Raw genomic sequence first — 19928 nt, 5'->3', positions numbered from 1 at the left:
TTATAGTTCAATACATTGTTTTATTTTTCTGTTACCATTTTATTCACCTTAAAATGCAACAGTTATGCTGAGGTTCGAGCACAGCGCCGACAAGATATCAGTATTTACGATACCTCTGCCGAGGTTGATGCATCTGCAACACTAAAGGTAATAACAATGCTGACACAATTCAACCAATCTGCTTTTAATATTTGCTATTTTGAAAAAATCCTTCTGCATAAATGCTAATGTTGGACATTTAATTTTATTTATCAATCAATTGCAAAAAGCTCCCACACCCACAATGCCTAACTAAGAAAACAAGCACATGGGGAATGCTGTCGCCAGCAACTTTCTTCCAAATTGCACAACTTCCTGATTTGGAATGATATGATCATGTTTTCAATGCCAGCAAGTCAGAACTCCATACCATGATGAACAGTACCACATGTACTATGGCAGTTCGTGAAGGCTGTTCACTACCACTATCTGTTCAATGGCAATGTAGCAATGAGCGCCTCACCAGCAAGATCAGCATTGCACGTATTAATGGACGAAAGCTTCTGCATTGCATTTGTCATCACCATCCAAGAACGCAAGAAATTGTTGAGTTGTGGATGTAGCCCAGACCATCATACAAACCAGTCTCTCATCCATCGACTCCATCAACACTTCACGCTTCCTTGGCAAGGCCGCCAGCATATTCAAGGAACAGTCTCAACCCAGTCACTCCCTATTCTCCCCTCTCCCATCAGGCAGGAGATACAGGTTTGAAAACACAGACCTGCAGATTCAGGGACAGTTTCTTCCCAGCTGTTATCAGGCAACTGAATGGTGCTCTCATCAGCTAGAGTGTGGTCCTGACCTCCCATCTACATTATTGGAGACCTTTGAACTTTTGTTAATCGGATTTAATCAACCTCAATGTCCTATCCTTGCACTAAATGTTCTACCCATTATCCTTTATCTTTGCGCTTTGGACGGCTTGATTGTATTCATGTACATATAGTCTTTTTTTATGACTGGACAGCAGGCAAACAAAAGCTTTTCACCACATCTCAGTACACATGACAATAATAAACAAACAGTAACTTCTCCGCACTTGTATTACTCTTTATTCTGTGCAGGCACCTGACTCAAGGCCTGACCCGCAGCAAAGCCTTAAAGCATTTGAAGTGCTCACTGGCAGCCGATCGCCTTCTTCTTCATCTCAGACCTCACGCAAATCATCTCGTACCTCGATGTCAGAATCTGCATGTACGTATTATTTTTCTTCTGTTATTTGGAAAGCCTTGTGGGTAACTGTAATCAAATCTATAACATGCGTCAAAACAATAGATTTTAATATTTTTCATTAATTATTAAAGTGGAATATTAATATAATCTTCTTTAGGAACTTGCTACAAAATCAGATCACAAAGCAATTTATTTCAGCAACACCTGCTTCAAATTTGACATAGTAGGGTGAAGTGTGATGCAACCATTTCCAGCTAATTTTCCATCACTCTAGAAAGTGGACTGGTTGATTGGTGTTTTGGTGTATTAAACATATAACAAAATAACTCAGTTCCCATGTTACACTTGTAAAGTAGTGTAAAGTAAAGTTGATTGTGGTGCTTGGTAGCGACAATTCTTGATTAGTGCAGGTGGCAGAGGTTATGGGGAGAAGGCAGGAGAATAGGATTAGGAGGGAAAGACAAGATCAGCCATGATTGAATGGCAGAGTAGACTTGATGGGCCAAATGGCCTAATTCTACTCCTATCACTTATGACCTTATGAATTGTTGGGCACTTCTGGGTTATCATAAGGTGGTGTCAGGTTGGGATCCCACTACATTAAGCCCAGTATAAATTCCATACCCCCTCTACATTGATCTCCCATCACCTGGTCTGACACTCCCCGTAATTGTCCATGATCTCCCAACACTCTGACCAATATCCCCAGGTTGTGTCCTTCTCTGGACCCAATCCCCGATCAGTTCTGGACCTGAATATCCCCAGCTGCATCAGTCCAGGCCACAACCCATTAACTCTCCAATTCCCACACAAGGATCTACCCCTCACCAGTGGTCCTAATCGCAGCAACCAATGCTGCCTTCTGCCCTGAGTCTTAGACTACAAGTGCTGCCAAAACCTGTGGCAGCAGGCAAATGTTCATGACAGTGATTGCTGTCCTGAAGTTAACACCATCTAGCTAGGTCGGTGAGGGCACTGCAAGCCGGCGCCCTGTCAGTAGCGTGTCCGTTTTTTTCTACTTTTTTTGTTTTTTTAGTATGTTTTAAAGTATGTTTTTTATGTTCCTCTGTGCGTTTTGTGTGGGGGGTGGTGTAGGTGGGTAAGGGGGAAACCGCTTTAGTCGCCTCCTCCACGGAGAGGCGACTTTTTCCAGGTCGCCTCCCCCGTGGCCTAACAACAAGGATCGGCGCGGCCTGAGGCTTCAGCGGCGGGCGCAGCGTGGACTCTCGGTGTGGAGCTGGGGCTCGCTGGAGGGGAGGGCTCCGTTTCGCTGGCCCACGGCAGCCGGCAGCCGGCAGCCTGAAGCCGCGGTCTGCACAGCTCCAGCTGGCGCGGCGTCTACAGCCCGGGATCTCACATTGGGGACCCGGGGGAAGAAGAATCTCCGAATGCCGGCCCGTGGCCAACTTCTACCGCGGGCGCGATGGCGACTTACCATCAGGAGTGGGGTCCCTCGCCAGGGATCCCTGGAGAGGAGCTCCAGACCGCCAGCCCTGCAGTCTGCGGTGCTTCTGGCTGCGGTGTGAACTTTAAATCTTCGACCGCCGGCCTGCGGCCTACACCAGCCTGAAGCCGCGGTCTCCGGTGAGCCGATCCTGGACTTACCTTGACTTTTACCTTGTCCTTTTACCATCTGGACGCCCGCAGCGATGGCTGTGGAGGGTTGAGGTCCCAACCACGGGGGAAAATGGAGGAGGACTGGCCAATTTCTGTGCCTTCCACCACAGTGATTAATGCTGTGGTGGATGTTTGTGTTACATTTTTATTGTGTTTGTGTGTTCTTTATCATTGTACCGCTGCTGACAAATTCATTTCACTTGCACTTTATGTGCAATGACAAATAAAACTGATTGATGGATTGATCCTTTAGAATGCACTTGAATCACTGGGTTCTGTGAGTATTGTGATTGCTCACAGTTTAACTGTGTTGTCTATCTCAGAATCAGAATCAGAATCAATTTATTTGTCATTTGTCATCTCTTTTCTCAGCAACACAGAGCAAAGGGCTGTCAGAGCCTAGTGCAATGTCTGCACTCCTGCAGACGCCACCAGCAGTGCAACACGATCCAGGAATACTGCAACACTCCACCGTCACTGACCAGGTGGGTTTTGCCATTATTTTGTAGCGTTTATGGCATTTGATGCTTTAGTGCTATTACAAAACATAAAATGGTAATAAAAACAAACACACAAAAAGCTGGAAACACTCAGCTGGTCAATCAGCATCAGTGGGGAGAGAGTTGATGCTTTGGTAAAGCATTCTCCATAATAAATGATTTAGCTTGATGTGCTGAGTGCTTTCATCATTTAATTTCCTCTTTCTTCATCTTTAGCTCTCTCTTTCCTTCTCTCAATCTCACCTTTTATTTTTTAAATGATTGTACATGGAAATAAATATTCTGTTTCGTTTCCTGGTTTAGCTCTGCGTGCTTCAGTGAGGATTCTCCAATCTAGTCGGTTGACAGAGGTTTCCAATATCCAGTGGAAGGCACCAGACTAGACATTGGATGACACCCTGATTAGTCAGATGGGCTGCAGCAGATATACTGATTTGCTTGTGGACCAGCCACTTAAGACTGGGGCCTGACTATCTTCATTTGTACAGTCAATGATCTAAATTCTGTCATGTTGTCAGAAATGGGAATGATCACTGATTGCATAATATTCAATTCTATTCATGATTTGCATGCCATGATTGCATGCAGCAAGACCTAGGCAATAATCAGGAATGGGCCGATAAGTGAAGTCTCACACCTTGTGTTTTAAATTCTGGCCATTGTTCCAACCCTCTCACCCACGTGCACCCACCTAGCTTTGGTCTGCATCTTTTCTCTACCAGCTTTCTTTCCCTCCCTACAATCAGTCTGAAAAAGGGTCCCAAACTGAAACATCACCTATCCATGTTCTCTAGAGATGCTGCCTGGCCTGCTGATTTACTACAGCACTCTGTGTCCTTTTGTGTAAACCAGCATCTGTAGTTCCTTGTTTCTACAATTAATATTTGTTCCAAAAGAGTACCAGGCAGTGGCCATGTCCAATAGGAAATATTATATGACAATACAGTGATTGAGTCACCCATATCCTGGCGGCCACTATTGCGGTTTACAAAAACAGATCAGAGGCTGGGTATCCAGCCAAGTGACATTCGTCCTAATAGCCCAAAGCTTTCCACCATCTGCAAGTCAGGAGTATGATGAAATACTCTCTATTTACCAGCTTTATTATGTATGTGTAAGTTGCCAGAATTGTCTTATTTACCATCCAAAAATATCTGGCCACAGTGTTGTGTCATAAAAATGCAAATAATTTCCTTATTTTATTGTTATGTGCCCTGAGCTGAGAATTGTGCAGGTTTATTTCAGATTGCATTCATTATGTTGACACGTGTGTATTATCTATGGCACAATTCACTTACAAAATGGGGAAGAGATTATTTACAGTGAAATATTGAGATTACAAATCCAAACAACCATTGTTGTTTTTGTTTTAGCTCTTGCATTTTATTTTATTTTCTAGATAATTACTAGGTTTATTTCTGACAATAATGTCTCCACGCTCTTCCTGCAAAATATTGATATCTGATGACACAAATTATCTTTACAGAAAATCCAAAACTGTTTTTGATTAAACTGGTAGCTACCACAAAGCCATCTCTTGCTTTGTATTAACAATCAGAATTATTTTAATCTAGATTGTTTTTAACATTGGATCCACCTCTTGATTTACTTTTACAGCCAATATTGCCCCAGGCGCCAGCAGTCTCTCAGCCTTCATCAATGACACAGGTTAGTAAGCTAATACACTTGATTTAATTGTATGAATGTATTTTCATTCCAGTGTACTTTTGTCCATAGAGTTCAACCACATTGATACACATGTCAAACAAGAATGAAATCACATATACACATGGCTTTAAATTAATTTCTTATTCTTTTTTATTTGAATCCTCACCTTATAACCATATAACAATTACAGCACGGAAACAGGCCATCTCGGCCCTACAAGTCCGTGCCGAACAACTTTTTTTCCCTTAGTCCCACCTGCCTGCACTCATACCATAACCCTCCATTCCCTTCTCATCCATATGCCTATCCAATTTATTTTTAAATTATACCAATGAACCTGCCTCCACCACTTCCACTGGAAGCTCATTCCACACCGCTATCACTCTCTGAGTAAAGAAGTTCCCCCTCATGTTACCCCTAAATTTCTGTCCCTTAATTCTGAAGTCATGCCCTCTTGTTTGAATCTTCCCTATTCTCAAAGGGAAAAGCTTGTCCGCATCAACTCTGTCTATCCCTCTCATCATTTTAAAGACCTCTATCAAGTCCCCCCTTAACCTTTTGCGCTCCAGAGAATAAAGACCTAACTTATTCAACCTATCTCTGTAACTTAGTTGTTGAAACCCAGGCAACATTCTAGTAAATCTCCTCTGTACTCTCTCTATTTTGTTGACATCCTTCCTATAATTGGGCGACCAAAATTGTACACCATACTCCAGATTTGGTCTCACCAATGCCTTGTACAGTTTTAACATTACATCCCAGCTTCTATACTCAGCTTCTATACTCAGATCATGTTCCCTACTTGTGTGAGTAATTCCAAAGACCGTTTAGCCCACGAGGCCTGTGTTGATACCAAGTTAAACTAATCTCATTTTCCTGTACATGATCCATATCTCTCCATATCATCTGGTGTTCTCTCATGCAGAGCCACAACAGTTTTTTTTAGATCCTATCTTGATATTAAGCAAATGGCTTGCCAGAGTAAATGGTAGTTATGAATGTGTATTTTCTACTTATTTCTGACTAGATTGAGAATTGTACTTGGTGACGTGGCTGCCTAACATAAAATGTATCAGATTTAATAATGAACATTTTCAAACAATATATATTGTTCAATGTCCCAGTTCTCAGCACAGTTTGATGTGATTCGATCGCTCAAGGGCCAGTTAGAGCAACGGACTCGTATTCTCCAAGCAAACATCACATGGCAACAAGAAGAACTCCAAAAAATTCAGGAACAGCTGTGCATGGTGGATAGCTCAAGTTTACAGGTGAAAATGCGCACATTTTCATTATTTATGTAGTGAAATAAACGGTGCATTATTGGATCAGTGGTTTGTTCTATATCTGCTTTACCTACTTCAAGATCGAGTTTTTTGTTTGCATATTAGGAAAGAAAATAATAACATTTTAGATAATATATCAGAACAGATTAGATTCAGTACGAAGATTGGGTAAGGAGTTTCCTTTGTACTTCGCTATCCTGCTGCTGTTAGAAAGGAGAAAGGTGAATGAATGGAAACTCCAAATGAAACATCCGTGAAGTTTATCCATGAGTTTCAGAGTAAGACCCTAACACCCTTTGTTCAGGAGTAACAAATTACCATTAGCCTGCTTTTGGCCCATATCCCTCACTGGGTGTATCACTCTGCTTTTCTTCAAACTAGTATCATGAATGTTTTACTTCTACTTGTGAACACTGATGGGGATATCATTCAACCTCTCAAATGAAAGGCAGTCATGAGTATCTCTAAGTGCAGCAACCTCTCAGTATAGGACTGGAGTATAGACATGAATGATGTGTGGAAACAAAAGCCCACAAACAGAAGCAAAGAGGCTTCTACTGATCGACTAAAAATTAATAAAATATGCATAATCCTTGAATTGGTAATTTCTCTTCCAGTTCTAGTTATTTTGAAGTTCAGATATGGAATTAAATGCTCATATGTTATTTTATTCCGTGGGCACACACTTTTGTGTTGAAACTATACCCATTTCTGACAGTTTATTTATTGCAGATCACACAAAGAGTCTGTTTGGCACATATTACCTCTGCTAAGCACCAGGTCCTATTGAAAACCCTCCCATTGTGAATTTGGACTGTGCACTTCAGGATATGATACATCTAAGCGCTGCTGATACTTTTCCAGTCATTCATGCACTATCGTCTGTGCTTTATCACTCGAAACTACTGCCACAATGTACAACCTACTCTATTAGTTCTAGTATAATAGGAGCAAGTCTTGCAGCAATTGGCAAATTAAAGGATCCATACTGTGACATTGTTGTCTGCAATGGTCTGAGATCTTAATGCTCTGTAGATTGCAGATAACATATTGGTGTTCATTGTCGCTATGCATAACAGAAATACATGCTACAATCTCCGCAGGGATAAACTTTGTGTTTCACAATGGCTTGGAGCAACTTGTGGTATTAGATTCTATCTGCGCTGATGATTGTAAGGTGGAACAGTATAACGGATGCATGATCCACACCTCACCCTACCACGACCATCTCTTGCTTTCCCTCTCCTCAGTGGCAGTTTTTAATGCCACTATATTGTGTCTGCCTTGGAGATGCTTCTTTTGAGGCTGTGACTTATTCCCCCTGATTCCTTCCACAAGAAGCAGCAGCTGAGATCACCGTAGGCAACTGCCACCAGGAACTGAATGTTTGATCAGGCAATATTTTTAAGAATAGACACAAAATGCTGGAATAACTCAGCGGGACAGGCAGCATCTCTGGAAAGAAGAAATGAAGAAGGGTCTCGGACCTAAATGTCATGCATTCTTTCTCTGCAGAGTTGCTGCCTGTCCCGCTGAGTTACTCCAGCATTTTGTATCCATCTTCGGTTTAAACCAGCATCTGCAATTCCTTCTTACGCAATATTTTTAACGTATATTTTCCCAGTTTTTCAGAGGTTTTGCGGTGTAAGCACAGAAACATCCTTACCCCTCAAATTCAGCAGATAAGATTCAAACATTGTTAAGTTGAAAAAAAGATGTTTTATCTTGCTTTTATTCCTTTCAGTTATTCCTACAACAGCCAGTTTCAATCAATGTTGGTTCATTGCAACACCAAGAGTCACAACAGCAAAAACAGCAACAAATGGACGTTATGGTGCAAGACCAGGATCCTCATGATAAACAGATACAGGTACCAGTAATTAGATGTATTTGTAACAGATTCATATGGAACAAGTAACAAAAGCTAAATTAGTAGCTTACCACTATAAAATGCTTGAAATGCATTACAAATCCATTAATTTTGTAAACTCCTCAAATTGTGAGGCTAACAACAGGCCTGAACAAAATAAGGATTTCCTCTCCACTCTGCGTGTAAAATTATAAAACTTCCCTGTACAAGCATGAGCAGGAAGAAAACCAAAAAAAATCCATGTTAGTCTGAGGAAGGGTCTTGACCCGAAACGTCACCCATTCCTTCTCTCCAGAGACGCTGCCTGTCCCGCTGAGTTACTCCAGCATTTTGTGTCTACCTTGCATGTTAGTAAAAGTCATTAGAGAAGATTAGTACTGGTATTGTACGAATGTGATGCCTCTTTTCTCAAGTGCATGCTCATGTCAGAGAAATTAAAGAGACTAGGAAACAATAAGATCCAATGATAATATCCTTAAAGATTCTGGTCATATCATTGACTTCTTGAAGGACTGAGATTCAGGTATTGGGCAGAGTTGGTGTACATTGATACTATCTTGAGCTGGGAGAATTTTTATTTTTTGACATTGTCCCTGTGTGCACGGTAATCTCCTGTCCCTAGAATTGCCACAGCAAAGAATGCAGCAATTAATTGATTGAGGTCAATTAATTGAGTCTGAGGAAGGGTCCCAACCCGAAACGTCACCTAGCCATGTTCTCCTGAGATGGTGCCTGACCCACTGAGCTACTCCAGCATTCTGTGTCTTCTTTTGTAAATCAGCATTTGCAGTTCCTTGTTTCCACTATTCATCCAGGCTAATTAATTCTCCACTCAATTAAATTGAGGAGAGTTTCTCAGTCAGTCCCACCTTCTTTACCTCTTCTTCCTTATGGTCTTATCTCAGTTATGGATAATCCTATAATGGAAAGCATTCTTTAAAAGTTAACCAAAATGACCGGTGCAATACCCTCACAGTGAACTTCCCATACATGATCACTCCGTTCCAAGTCGTTGCTGCAGCTGATTGGCATCCCCAACGTTTAGAGCTATATTCTAATGTCCTTGCATTCTGAGAAAATTACTACCACTTTACAAACGATTTATGTTGATGTTTCTACAGTGGAGCCAATAGACTGTGGTAAAAAGTGCAAATTGATTTATTACAATACATAAGTACAAGATGGAAAAAAGGAACGGTAGGACAAAATGGGAAGAATCCTGCGTAGAGAATAAGACTGAGTTATCTGTTTTCAAGATGTAAATTTGAATGGAATGACTAGGCAAGTGAGCAGACTCAGCAATCTGGTAGACTTGCAGTGGTGCGAATGAATAAAAATATGGCATTGCAAGCCATGGAATTTCAGGAGATGCATGTTATGACACACACTAATAATAGTATAACATTTATAAAGTTTTACATTAAATCTAGATTGTTCATTAAATAAATCATTTGCACTTTTAATTTTCTTATGGAATGAAGTTATATTCTGTATGCCTTAAAAATGTCAATCTGGTCGGCTGGCGGCCAGATTGTGCTGATGGTTACTCAGGCAGGTTGGACGATAATTGTTGGCCATTTTAAAGTGTACATACCAGAGTGCATTATGGACTTCTATCACTGCGTTGCAGAAGTATGGAACATCCTGGAGATCAGATATCAATCCATATAACCTTCTGCTCCATGCCTGGACGCACCACTTAACGTTATGCTCATCACAGTTGGTATAGCAACAGTGACCCCATTCAATGGATTTGCCAGTTTTCATTATAAAGGAAAGATTTTTTTTTTTAACTTCATAACTGTTAATATTATGTTTTCAATTAGTTGATATGATATAGTTGTGCTTTCAAATAAGTTATTCAAAAGTGTTTTTTTAATTTTTATAATTTGAAAGTATTTTCACTGTTTCTAGATTGTCGGAAAAGTCTTTCTGATATCATGAACTGCCAGTAAGCTATCTGGGAAGTCTAATTGTGGGGCACCAGTTTATGCTGTCTGAAGATAGACACAAAATGCTGGAGTAACTCAGTGGGTCAGGCAGCTTCTCTGGAGAAAACAAATAGACTGTGCTGACTGACTCCTGCTCATGTGTTCTCCATCACAGGGAGTGAGCCCCAAGGTGTTTGGGATCCAGATATGTGACCACGGGAATCTGATCCATCGGGTTAAACTGAATATTTTGAATTAAATGATCTCTTTTGGCAAGAAAACCAAGGCTCCAAATGTTTTTTACAGGATGTTAAAAGCATGCTTGGTGGACAGATCATACACACTCCCCTCTCCAACCAGTCATCTGGTAACCTGGCATTACACTTGAGCAGCCCCATGATGATCTCTCAGACTCCCACAATGACGCTCCAGAGAGATGGCACTGTTGGTCAATTAAGTCCCAACTTCAATCAAGATGGGCATTTAAGGTAAACACAATTGTTATTTTCTAGAATTACAATCAATGGACCACATATTTATAGAGATTTACAGCACAGAGTGAGAACTTTCATCCTTTCATTGCTAAAGAAATCTTTGACAAATGTAAAATGGTCACTGTTGCCAATGATCAGCCACAATTGTGTTGAATGGTGGAGCAAGACAGTTGGCCTTCTCCTGCTCCTACTGTCCATGATTCTATTTGCAAGCTGACCAAAATTGAAGCAATCTAGATTATTTTAACTCTTTGACCTTAGCTAGTCACAGACTAGGTCAAAAATTTGTATGGGCTATTGTTTTTCACCATCTGCTTACATTTTTCAATAACAGCATTTACCCCACGTCAGCCTTTTTCTTCAGCGGTGGGTTGTCTTTTATAGGTCAGGTATAGACTTACTTTGACACAATAGATGAGAGCAGAACAAATCAATTATTTCCACACATTTAGCTGCATTGGCCTCCTGTCTTTTTTCTCACTGCTCCCCATTTTCCCAGTCATTTTGTAGTCCATGTTTGTGTCTGTGTGGATAATGTAGTGGCCAAAGTAGAGTTATCTTGTTTTTCCCCATCATCAGATAATTAATTAGGCCCAAAGGAAATCACAGATGAAGTCTCATTAATTGCAACGTTGCGCAAACCTAACTAAAGCCGACTTAAATAATGCATATAATTAAGAGCGAATAAATAATTATATATAAAACGATATATGTTTTTCTAAAATATATATTTGTATATATTTAAAAAATATACATTAAAAACAAGGTGTGGTTAAAGTGGCTAAATATTTGACAATATCATATTTTTCCACACAAACTAGCACGTTTGGCCCCTATTTGTAAGTTACAGTCTGGAAGTCACAGATTTTCAAGTACTCATTCATAAATCACAGAGTCAACAGGCCCTTCGGTCCAACTTGCCTATGCAAACCAAGATGTCCTATCTGCACTGGTCTCACCTGCTCACATTTCACCCATATCCCTCTAAACCTTTCCTATCCATATACCTCTCCAAATGTCTTTTATATGTTGTGCCTCAACGACCTCGACTAACGGCTCTTTCCATATACCCACCATCCTATGTGGGAAAAGATTGCTACTCGGGTTCCAATTAAATCTTTCCCCTCTCTTCTTAAACCTATGTCCTTTGGTTCTTGGTTCCCCTCCTCTGGGTAAAAGACTCAAATGCGAGAAGGATCTCTGCTACCCATTCACGAAGTTTCATATCCCCACGACTCTTTGAGCCAGGACCCCTTGGCTCCAGACTCGGAAATTCAGCCCTTCAGCCAGTATTTGGACTATCTAAATATTGTTTTATAACCATATAACCATATAAGAATTACAGCATGGAAACAGGCCATCTCGACCCTTCTAGTCCGTGCCGAACACATAATCTCCCCTAGTCCCATATACCTGCGCTCAGACCATAACCCTCCATTCCCTTCCCATCCATATAACTATCCAATTTATTTTTAAATGATTAAAAAAAAAAATCTATCTAAACATAGGTTAAAGAGCCGAGTGCCAGAGATGCTTGGGGGAGAATTAATTGTCCATGTCATCCTGCATTTTGGACATTCTTACAAACCCCAGAAGGAGGGACCTTAAAGAGGGAAACCCTAAAATAAGCCTGACTAAAGGCAGATGTGATTCGATGATTTGCTACTCAAAACCAGGGTTGCTAGGTACATAGCATGGAAACAGGCCCTTTGGCCCAACTTCTCTATGCCTATCAAGATGTCCCATCTACACTGGTCCACCTGCTACGTTTGGTCCATATTCCCCTAAACCTTTCCTATCTACGTACCTGTCTTTTAAATGTTGATATAGTACCTACCTGAACTACCATCGCTGGCAACTTGATGCATGTATCCGCCACCTTCTGTGTCAAATGCTTTATAATTTTTTCCCACTTCTCTCCACTTTGTTAACCTATTGAAGAGTTATATTTTCAACTTGTTGATTTGGTTACAGAATAGTTCAAGAGAATAGTTGAAACATTTTTTTTTCCTGCATCACTTGGTTCAGATTTAATTGCAGGATTAGATTTCAGCAAAAAGCATCAAGAGAGTTTTTTGAGAATCATGATTAAGTGCAATCCCAAGAGATGTTCTGCTGCCTATCCATTAACATTTGCTACCCAATGTGCCTTTTGCAAAATAAATTTAAACTGATTTGATATGATGCCATTTTCAGAAGCAGTTGGCATAGCAGAAGTCAATGGGATTTGTGTTGTTGCCTTTCAGTGTGTTCATTACGTCAGTTGACCTTCGTCAATGAAGAATTAATCGGTGCAGCTATCAATGCGGGACAAGAATGTTTAACTATACTGTGCTTACAGCACATGTTATTTTTATTTCATTTTATCCTTGACATGGCAGTATTAAGCCCAGTTCACATTTTCTGCTAATTATTTACACAATGTGACTGCAATGCAACTGCAATGGTAATTGCAACGTATATCATAGACGCTTAACCAAAAAAAAGCCATGCAAGAATAAACAATTGAAAATAAGATCTAAAAAGTTAATTTTAGAGTTGCATTCAAACACGAATTGTGATTTTTCTATTTCTGACATAAAATCTGGGAAATCTCTCCATTACTGCTCTGCTTGAGTTGTGTTAATATATTGATATTAAAACTCCAGACATTCTTGGCAGGGACTTTCTGTGCTAGATGTGAATGTCTGAAAACATGATTTTCACCCACGTTTTACATATTAATGGGATATAACTACAGTGAAAATGTATTAAATTCTGACAAAAGGTCACAGACCTGATACGTTGAGTGTTTCTCTTTCCATAAAGGCTGCCTGACATGCAGAGCTTTTCTCAGCATTTTCTGTTATTGTTGAAAATCTACTCTGGTTTATCCTCGGCAATATAATTATACATAACATTTAAAAATTTAACTGCAGCATGAGTGGACTAGCCTCTAATCTCAGTTTCACCAAACCTATTTTAGCTTGATCTCATAATTAATCAACTAGAGTTTCTATATGTGGATAGAATATTTGAGAATATGATGCATGTTTTCAACTATCAGTCTATTGTATTTGAAGTAGCAGCTAACTGGAAAAAAAACATACTTAGGAAATGACTACAATATGGGAGCTATTATAACATTGTTTTCTGCTTAAAGAATGCTACTGAGTCAACCTATTCAACCAATGATGCCCATTACCTGCCACACAAGACAACCCATGGAGTTCAATACCACAGGACAACAAGCTAAGTATGTCAAATCTAAGTGCCATGGTTCCCATTGTGGCTAAACCTCTGTGACCTTTCATATGTGTCTGTCATCTGGATCAATAGACATTTGTCTAGGGCAAATGTGAATTCCAATATTTTTATAGAAACTTCTAATTTGATCTTGATTGCTCATATCTGTATGAAGGAGAAATTGATATCTTGATTTTACAAAGCCCAAATTATTAGCTATGTTCAAGAAATATTTGAAATAGTAAGAAATTGTTGAAAGGGGTGGAGGAACGGGAAAAAGGTCTTTAAAAGGATGGAAGACAGGAATGTACATAAATGATGAATGATGATAATGCAAGGCACAGATAGATAAGTGTTGCACAGGAAAACAAAGAATAGCTGATGGATCAGACTCATTATCAAGTGTTTATTATCCAGAAATGGCTATGAGCTAACGGCTCAGTAACAGCCATCGTTTTGCCAATCAATTCAACGAATTGCGTTCCATGACACTGGCAAGATTTCATCTTTAAATACTTAAAGTGATCTAGTCCATTACCTTACAATCTGTTGATGTTGATATTTTTTTCTTACAGGTACTCACAAAATTGTGAACAGGAGGTTCCACAAAATTTGTCAACACAGCCAGTGAGAAATAGTGTGCCAATAGTCTCCAATACTGTGCTTATGGGTCAAATAATAACAGCTCCAGGATTTTCTATACCACATTCATCCCTCTCTCAGCAAACTATGCAACTTCAACAACAGCAGCCGCAACACTACTTACAGGTAAATTATTAATGATCTTGTAGCTGAAACAAACCAAACTGTATCTGGGTTTAAAGGTTTGATGATCACAATAAGTTTGAATGCCTCTTTGCACCATACATAAGCTATTATTTACCTCTGAAGGAGATTATGAGTTCACACTCGATTTCAAGACGTGAGCACATAATATTTCAGTGACCTTTTGTATCAAATGATGTTTGGCAAAGGTTGTAACCCCCTGCTAAGATTATCATACATTTTTTAATGCCCTACTTGTTTCCTTTCAATTGATTTCAACCAGCTTTTATTACCATTTTTCTCTTTTACACTTTAAAGATTTTTAAATTATTATTTACTATTTTATGTCTGCTATTTCTGAAGTGCTGTTCATTGCAACACATTCTGTTTTAAAGGGCAACGTTTCATATGCTTGTACAGTTGTACAATTATAAATTGGGTTAATTACACATCTGGTAATCAGGAATTTGTTTTAATCTATCAACAGACACAAACATCTGGCTCCCTGCAAGGTGAACAATCAGAACTGCTCTTACTCCCTTCCTATTCACAGCAACAGGATATTATGGGATACCATTCACAACCTCAGCAAAGACACCAGGTTCAGCACCTCTCTGAGTCATCAAACGTATAACTCACCTACCAATCTATCAATGATGAAAGATATACTTCAAACCCTGAATAAACACAATGTTTATTCTTTTGGTTTAACGAATCAGCAGCTAATGTGCTGAATTGTCATTGTTTTTGTGGTAAGGAAAGGTCCACCATGGATTTTAAGGCAACTGGTGGTCCAGCACCTCTTTTAATCCATACAAAATTACAAAAGCGCACTTGAAACCCCCCCTTCCAGAAATCCTCCCAAAAATGTGGCATGTAGGCCAGTTGAGGTGGCCAATCTCAACCTCATTAGGACTTCCGCGCCGATTGGCGGGTTGAATTTTCCCCCTGCAGCAGGGGCTCTGGAAGTCCAGCCTGACCAAAGGTGGCAGATCCGTTCCCTTAGCAGACTTCCGTGACCGATTTTGAAGGCCAGTATCTCGGCACCTCAGCAGCCTAGGCAGACTGTTCCAGTACCATTGGACTCCTCTTGGAGGCTGTGACCTCTGTTGGTCTGGCAAAATGGATAATCCAGAAAGGCTCTGGAACCAAGGAGGCCGGAAAATCGGTGGTGGATTTGTAATTATAAAATATGTTAAAATATAAAGTTTCAAAACGGATCATAAGAACATACTTTTTAACTACATTTCTATTCCTTGAAAGTGGAATTAGAATGACACATTTGAAAGGTTCTTTCAGTTTTTAATTATGGGTCACAATGATATGTTTGATTGATATTATTCAGTTTTGTTTTGATCATTTGAATACAAAGTGATTGCGTCCACTGCATCTAATGTATTAAAACACAAGTGGCATTTTGAATTTGTAGAAATGATTATTGAGTTTGTTCCTCGGCTCACACGCATGGTCCAAGCATAAATAGTACAGTGGTTACATTTTCTACATATTGATGGTAATTTTATAACTGCAGTTGGAAAATACTTTGCTTCTCATCAGCACATTTCAGAAATCCAGGTCTCATCACTTGATTATTCAACAATGGGCAATGTGTACCAGCATTTCCAATATACAATCTTATTGGAATTTTGCAATCAAAATTGCAATAGCAGGAATTTGCTGCAGATATAGTTAGCTAGCCAGTAATTCCCCATGCCTTTTCTAAATTTTGTTAATGCATTGCAAATTTTAGTACGGGAGAATTCAAGCCTTGTGAGAAAAATATACCCTGTGCACAAGCTTAGCTTTTATGTTTGCAATGTAACCCTGTTTGTGTTATGTATTGAACATATCTTTTACAATTTCCTGTGGTAAATAACAAAGTTAGTACATTTAAGGAACATACTTTGGCCAAATTCTTTCAGCCCTGTGGGATGTTTTCATTTTGTTAATGTAACAACTAATAATTAAAAAGCATCAATTCTACAACACTGGACATTAAAAAAAAACTTTGTGCTGTATGATTTTCAGAAACATACACTTTTTCTGATTTGTATGTTTTGTTAATGCTGTATTTGTTAAATAAAATTCTCTAAGTAAAATGTGAGAAAGGAATTGTCTGCAGAAAGATAATGTAATATATGTTATTTCTGTATAAATGATTCTTTGAAAGTGGATTTTAGTCTAATTTTGTATAAAATGCATAAAATCATTTCATTCTTGTCTGAGATCATTTTGTAATAAATAGTAATAGTTTATAAAGACACAAAAATGACAGCAGTATAAATCGATGCATATTTTTGATCAATTCTGTAAACTGGGGTGTAATGTTAAAATTGTACAAGGCATTGGTGAGACCAAATCTGGAGTATGGTGTACAATTTTGGTCGCCCAATTATAGGAAGGATGTCAACAAAATAGAGAGAGTACATAGGAGATTTACTAGAATGTTGCCTGGGTTTCAACAACTAAGTTACAGAGAAAGGTTGAATAAGTTAGGTCTTTATTCTCTGGAGCGCAGAAGGTTAAGGGGGGACTTGATAGAGGTCTTTAAAATGATGAGAGGGATAGACAGAGTTGATGTGGACAAGCTTTTCCCTTTGAGAATAGGGAAGATTCAAACAAGAGGACATGACTTCAGAATTAAGGGACAGAAGTTTAGGGGTAACATGAGGGGGAACTTCTTTACTAGAGAGTGGTAGCAGTGTGTAATGAGCGTCCAGTGGAAGTGGTGGCGGCAGGTTCGTTGGTATCATTTAAAAATAAATTGGATAGGCATATGGATGAGAATGGAATGGAAGGTTATGGTATGAGTGCAGGCAGGTGGGGCTAAGGGAAAACAATTGTTCGGCATGGACTTGTAGGGCCGAGATGGCCTGTTTCCGTGCTGTAATTGTTATATGGTTAGTGAGCTTGCATTTCCTGTACGTTTAAGTTATTCTTAAAATTGCACAAACCAGATAACTTGACCCAAAATGGCTTTGTGATTTGTCCATGTTATGAATACAATTACAAGATAATAGTATCCTCCCCTCCCTCCCTCTCTCCAAATTACAAATATAGTCAATCAAGCAGGATCCCTCTATGGCATTGATGTGCAGAGGGATCATGGGGTCCAGGTTTGCAGCCCCCTGAAAGTAGCAACGTAAGTAGATAAAGTGGTAAAGAAGGTGTATGATATGTTTGCCTTCATTGGTCGGGGCACTGAGCATAAAAGTCAGGAAGTCATGATGCTGTTATTTACGGCTTTGGTGCTGCCGTATTTGGAATATTAAATGCAGTTCAGGTCTCCCATTACAGGAGGGATATGGAAGTTTGGGAGAGGCTGCAGAAGAGGTTTACGAGAATGCTGCCTGTATTAGAGGGTATTAATTACAAGAAGAGGTTGGACAAACTGGGATCGTTTTCTTTAGAACACTGGAGGTTGAGGGAAGATATGATAGCATTTTCAATTATGAGATACATAGATAGGATAGACAGTCAAAACTTTTTTCCTGTGGCGGAAATGTCAAAGACTAGTGGGCACAGCTTTAAAGTAATAGAGACAACATTTAAAGGAAATGTTGGGAGGGGTCGTTTTTTTTTACACAGAAGGTGGTGGGATTCTGAAACGCACTGCCGGGGGTAGTGATGGAGGCAGATATGATGATGGTGTTTATGAGGCTTTTAGATAGGCACATGGATATGCAGGGAATGGAGGGATACAAGACACTCCCTTAGCCAATGATGTTTTTGGAACAGGACCCTTCTTTAGACTGACTACAGATGAAGTCCAGAGACACAGGAAATTGCAAACACTGGAATCTTAATGAAAGTACTAAGTCCTGGAGTAACTCAACAGGTCAGACAACATCAGTGGATGAATGAACAGGCGATTCCCTACAGATGCAGCATGTCTGAAGAAGAGTCCCTTCCTGAAACATAGCCTGACGATCTCCCTCCACAGAAGCTGCTCGAGACCTGCAGTTCCTCCAGCACTGTGTTTTGATCAAGGTTCCAGTATCTGGTGTGCCCAGTCACAGAACCCTCTCCATCCGGATATTTTTTATTTATTGTTTATGAAATGCAACATCAAGTTTCTCAAAAGACCAGCTTCTGGAGGAACTCAGCGGGTCAGGTAGCATTCGTTGTGGGTGAAAGAGAAGGCCTATCTGAAGGCCCAAAAAGCCGCCTGTCCATTCCCTCCATAAATGTTGCCAGACCAGCCAAGCTCCTTCAGCACTTTGCCTTCTATGCAGGATTTCGGGATCTCCTGTTCATTGTGTCTGCACTTCTCTGGTCCACTGCAAAATCTCTTCAAGTTAAGCCTGCTCTGGAGGTTCTCTTCCTCTCTCCATTCCTTCTCTCAAGAGATGCTGCCTGTCCCGCTGAATTACTCCAGCATTTTGTGTCTATCTTCAGTTTAAACCAGCATCTGCAGTTCCTTCCTACACAAAACCCTCACCTGTATCCACTCAGGGACCGCAACAAACAGGTTCTCCAGAGATTCCAGCAATAATAGACGTAAAAAGAGTTACTTCAGCCCTTTCTTCTTTTAAAGAAAGTAAATCAGCATCTGCAGTTCATTGCATTTCCACCGATCACTCATTAGGCTTTATACCGTCCCCACCAGTCTTCCAGCTTTCTCACCCATTACTACAATCAGTCAGAAGAAGGGTCCCGACCCGATGCATAAAATGCTGGAGTAACTCAGCAGGATAGGTATTATCTCTTGAGAAAATTTAGTGTCACTGTTGTACTTAGTAGTGTCATCTTTTTGTACATAGCACAAAATGATGATACAACGGTGATTGGCCTCATCAGCAACAACGATGAGCTGGCCTACAGGGAGGAGGTCCAGCACTTAGCAGCATGGTGCGCTGACAACAACCTGGCCCTTAACTCCAAGAAGACCAAGGAGCTCATTGTAGACTTCAGGAAGTCCAGAGGCGGCACGCATACCCCCATCCACATTAACGGGACGGAGGTGGAACGTGTTTCTAGCTTCAGGTTCCTGGGAGTCAACATCTCCGATGACCTCTCTTGGACCCACAATACCTCTACTCTGATCAAGAAGGCTCATCAGCGTCTCTTCTTCCTGAGGAGACTGAAGAAGGTCCATCTGTCTCCTCAGATCCTGGTGAACTTCTACAGCACTGTGTTTTGCACCATCGCCCAGTCACAGAGCATCCTTACCAACTGCATCACAGTTTATGGTATGGCAACTGCTCTGTCTCCGACCAGCTTCGGAAGGCATTGTAGAGGGTGTGGTGAAAAAATTGCCCAACGCAAAATCACCGGTCCATTCGCTCCCCAAGCTCATTGAGTCTGTCCAAAGCAGGAGCGCTGTCTGCGGAGGGCGCTCAGCATCGCTTCAAGTT

General features: G+C 40.2%; 1 protein-coding gene across 2 annotated transcripts in view; it reads left to right on the top strand.

Moving 5' to 3' along the window:
• Nucleotides 1-16780, top strand: part of LOC129698201 (neuronal PAS domain-containing protein 2-like) — a 64102-nt gene extending 47322 nt beyond the window's left edge. The window contains exons 12-21 of one of the 2 annotated variants that reach the window (XM_055637163.1): nucleotides 63-147; nucleotides 1107-1236; nucleotides 3205-3317; nucleotides 4950-5000; nucleotides 6125-6271; nucleotides 8031-8156; nucleotides 10394-10575; nucleotides 13724-13816; nucleotides 14382-14574; nucleotides 15059-16780. In XM_055637163.1, the coding sequence (XP_055493138.1) occupies nucleotides 63-147; nucleotides 1107-1236; nucleotides 3205-3317; nucleotides 4950-5000; nucleotides 6125-6271; nucleotides 8031-8156; nucleotides 10394-10575; nucleotides 13724-13816; nucleotides 14382-14574; nucleotides 15059-15205 (1267 nt within the window). In that variant the 3' untranslated portion in view covers nucleotides 15206-16780. The remainder of the gene's footprint in view (nucleotides 1-62; nucleotides 148-1106; nucleotides 1237-3204; nucleotides 3318-4949; nucleotides 5001-6124; nucleotides 6272-8030; nucleotides 8157-10393; nucleotides 10576-13723; nucleotides 13817-14381; nucleotides 14575-15058) is intronic. The other variant, XM_055637165.1, reaches the window with a different exon arrangement.
• The last annotated feature ends 3148 nt before the right edge of the window (nucleotides 16781-19928 follow it).

Source organism: Leucoraja erinacea, chromosome 6, assembly GCF_028641065.1.
Source record: "Leucoraja erinacea ecotype New England chromosome 6, Leri_hhj_1, whole genome shotgun sequence".
In the NCBI taxonomy this organism is placed as follows: domain Eukaryota; kingdom Metazoa; phylum Chordata; class Chondrichthyes; order Rajiformes; family Rajidae; genus Leucoraja; species Leucoraja erinaceus.
The sequence above is the reverse complement of the archived record's forward strand: the minus strand, read 5'-3'. Positions and strand labels throughout refer to the sequence as shown.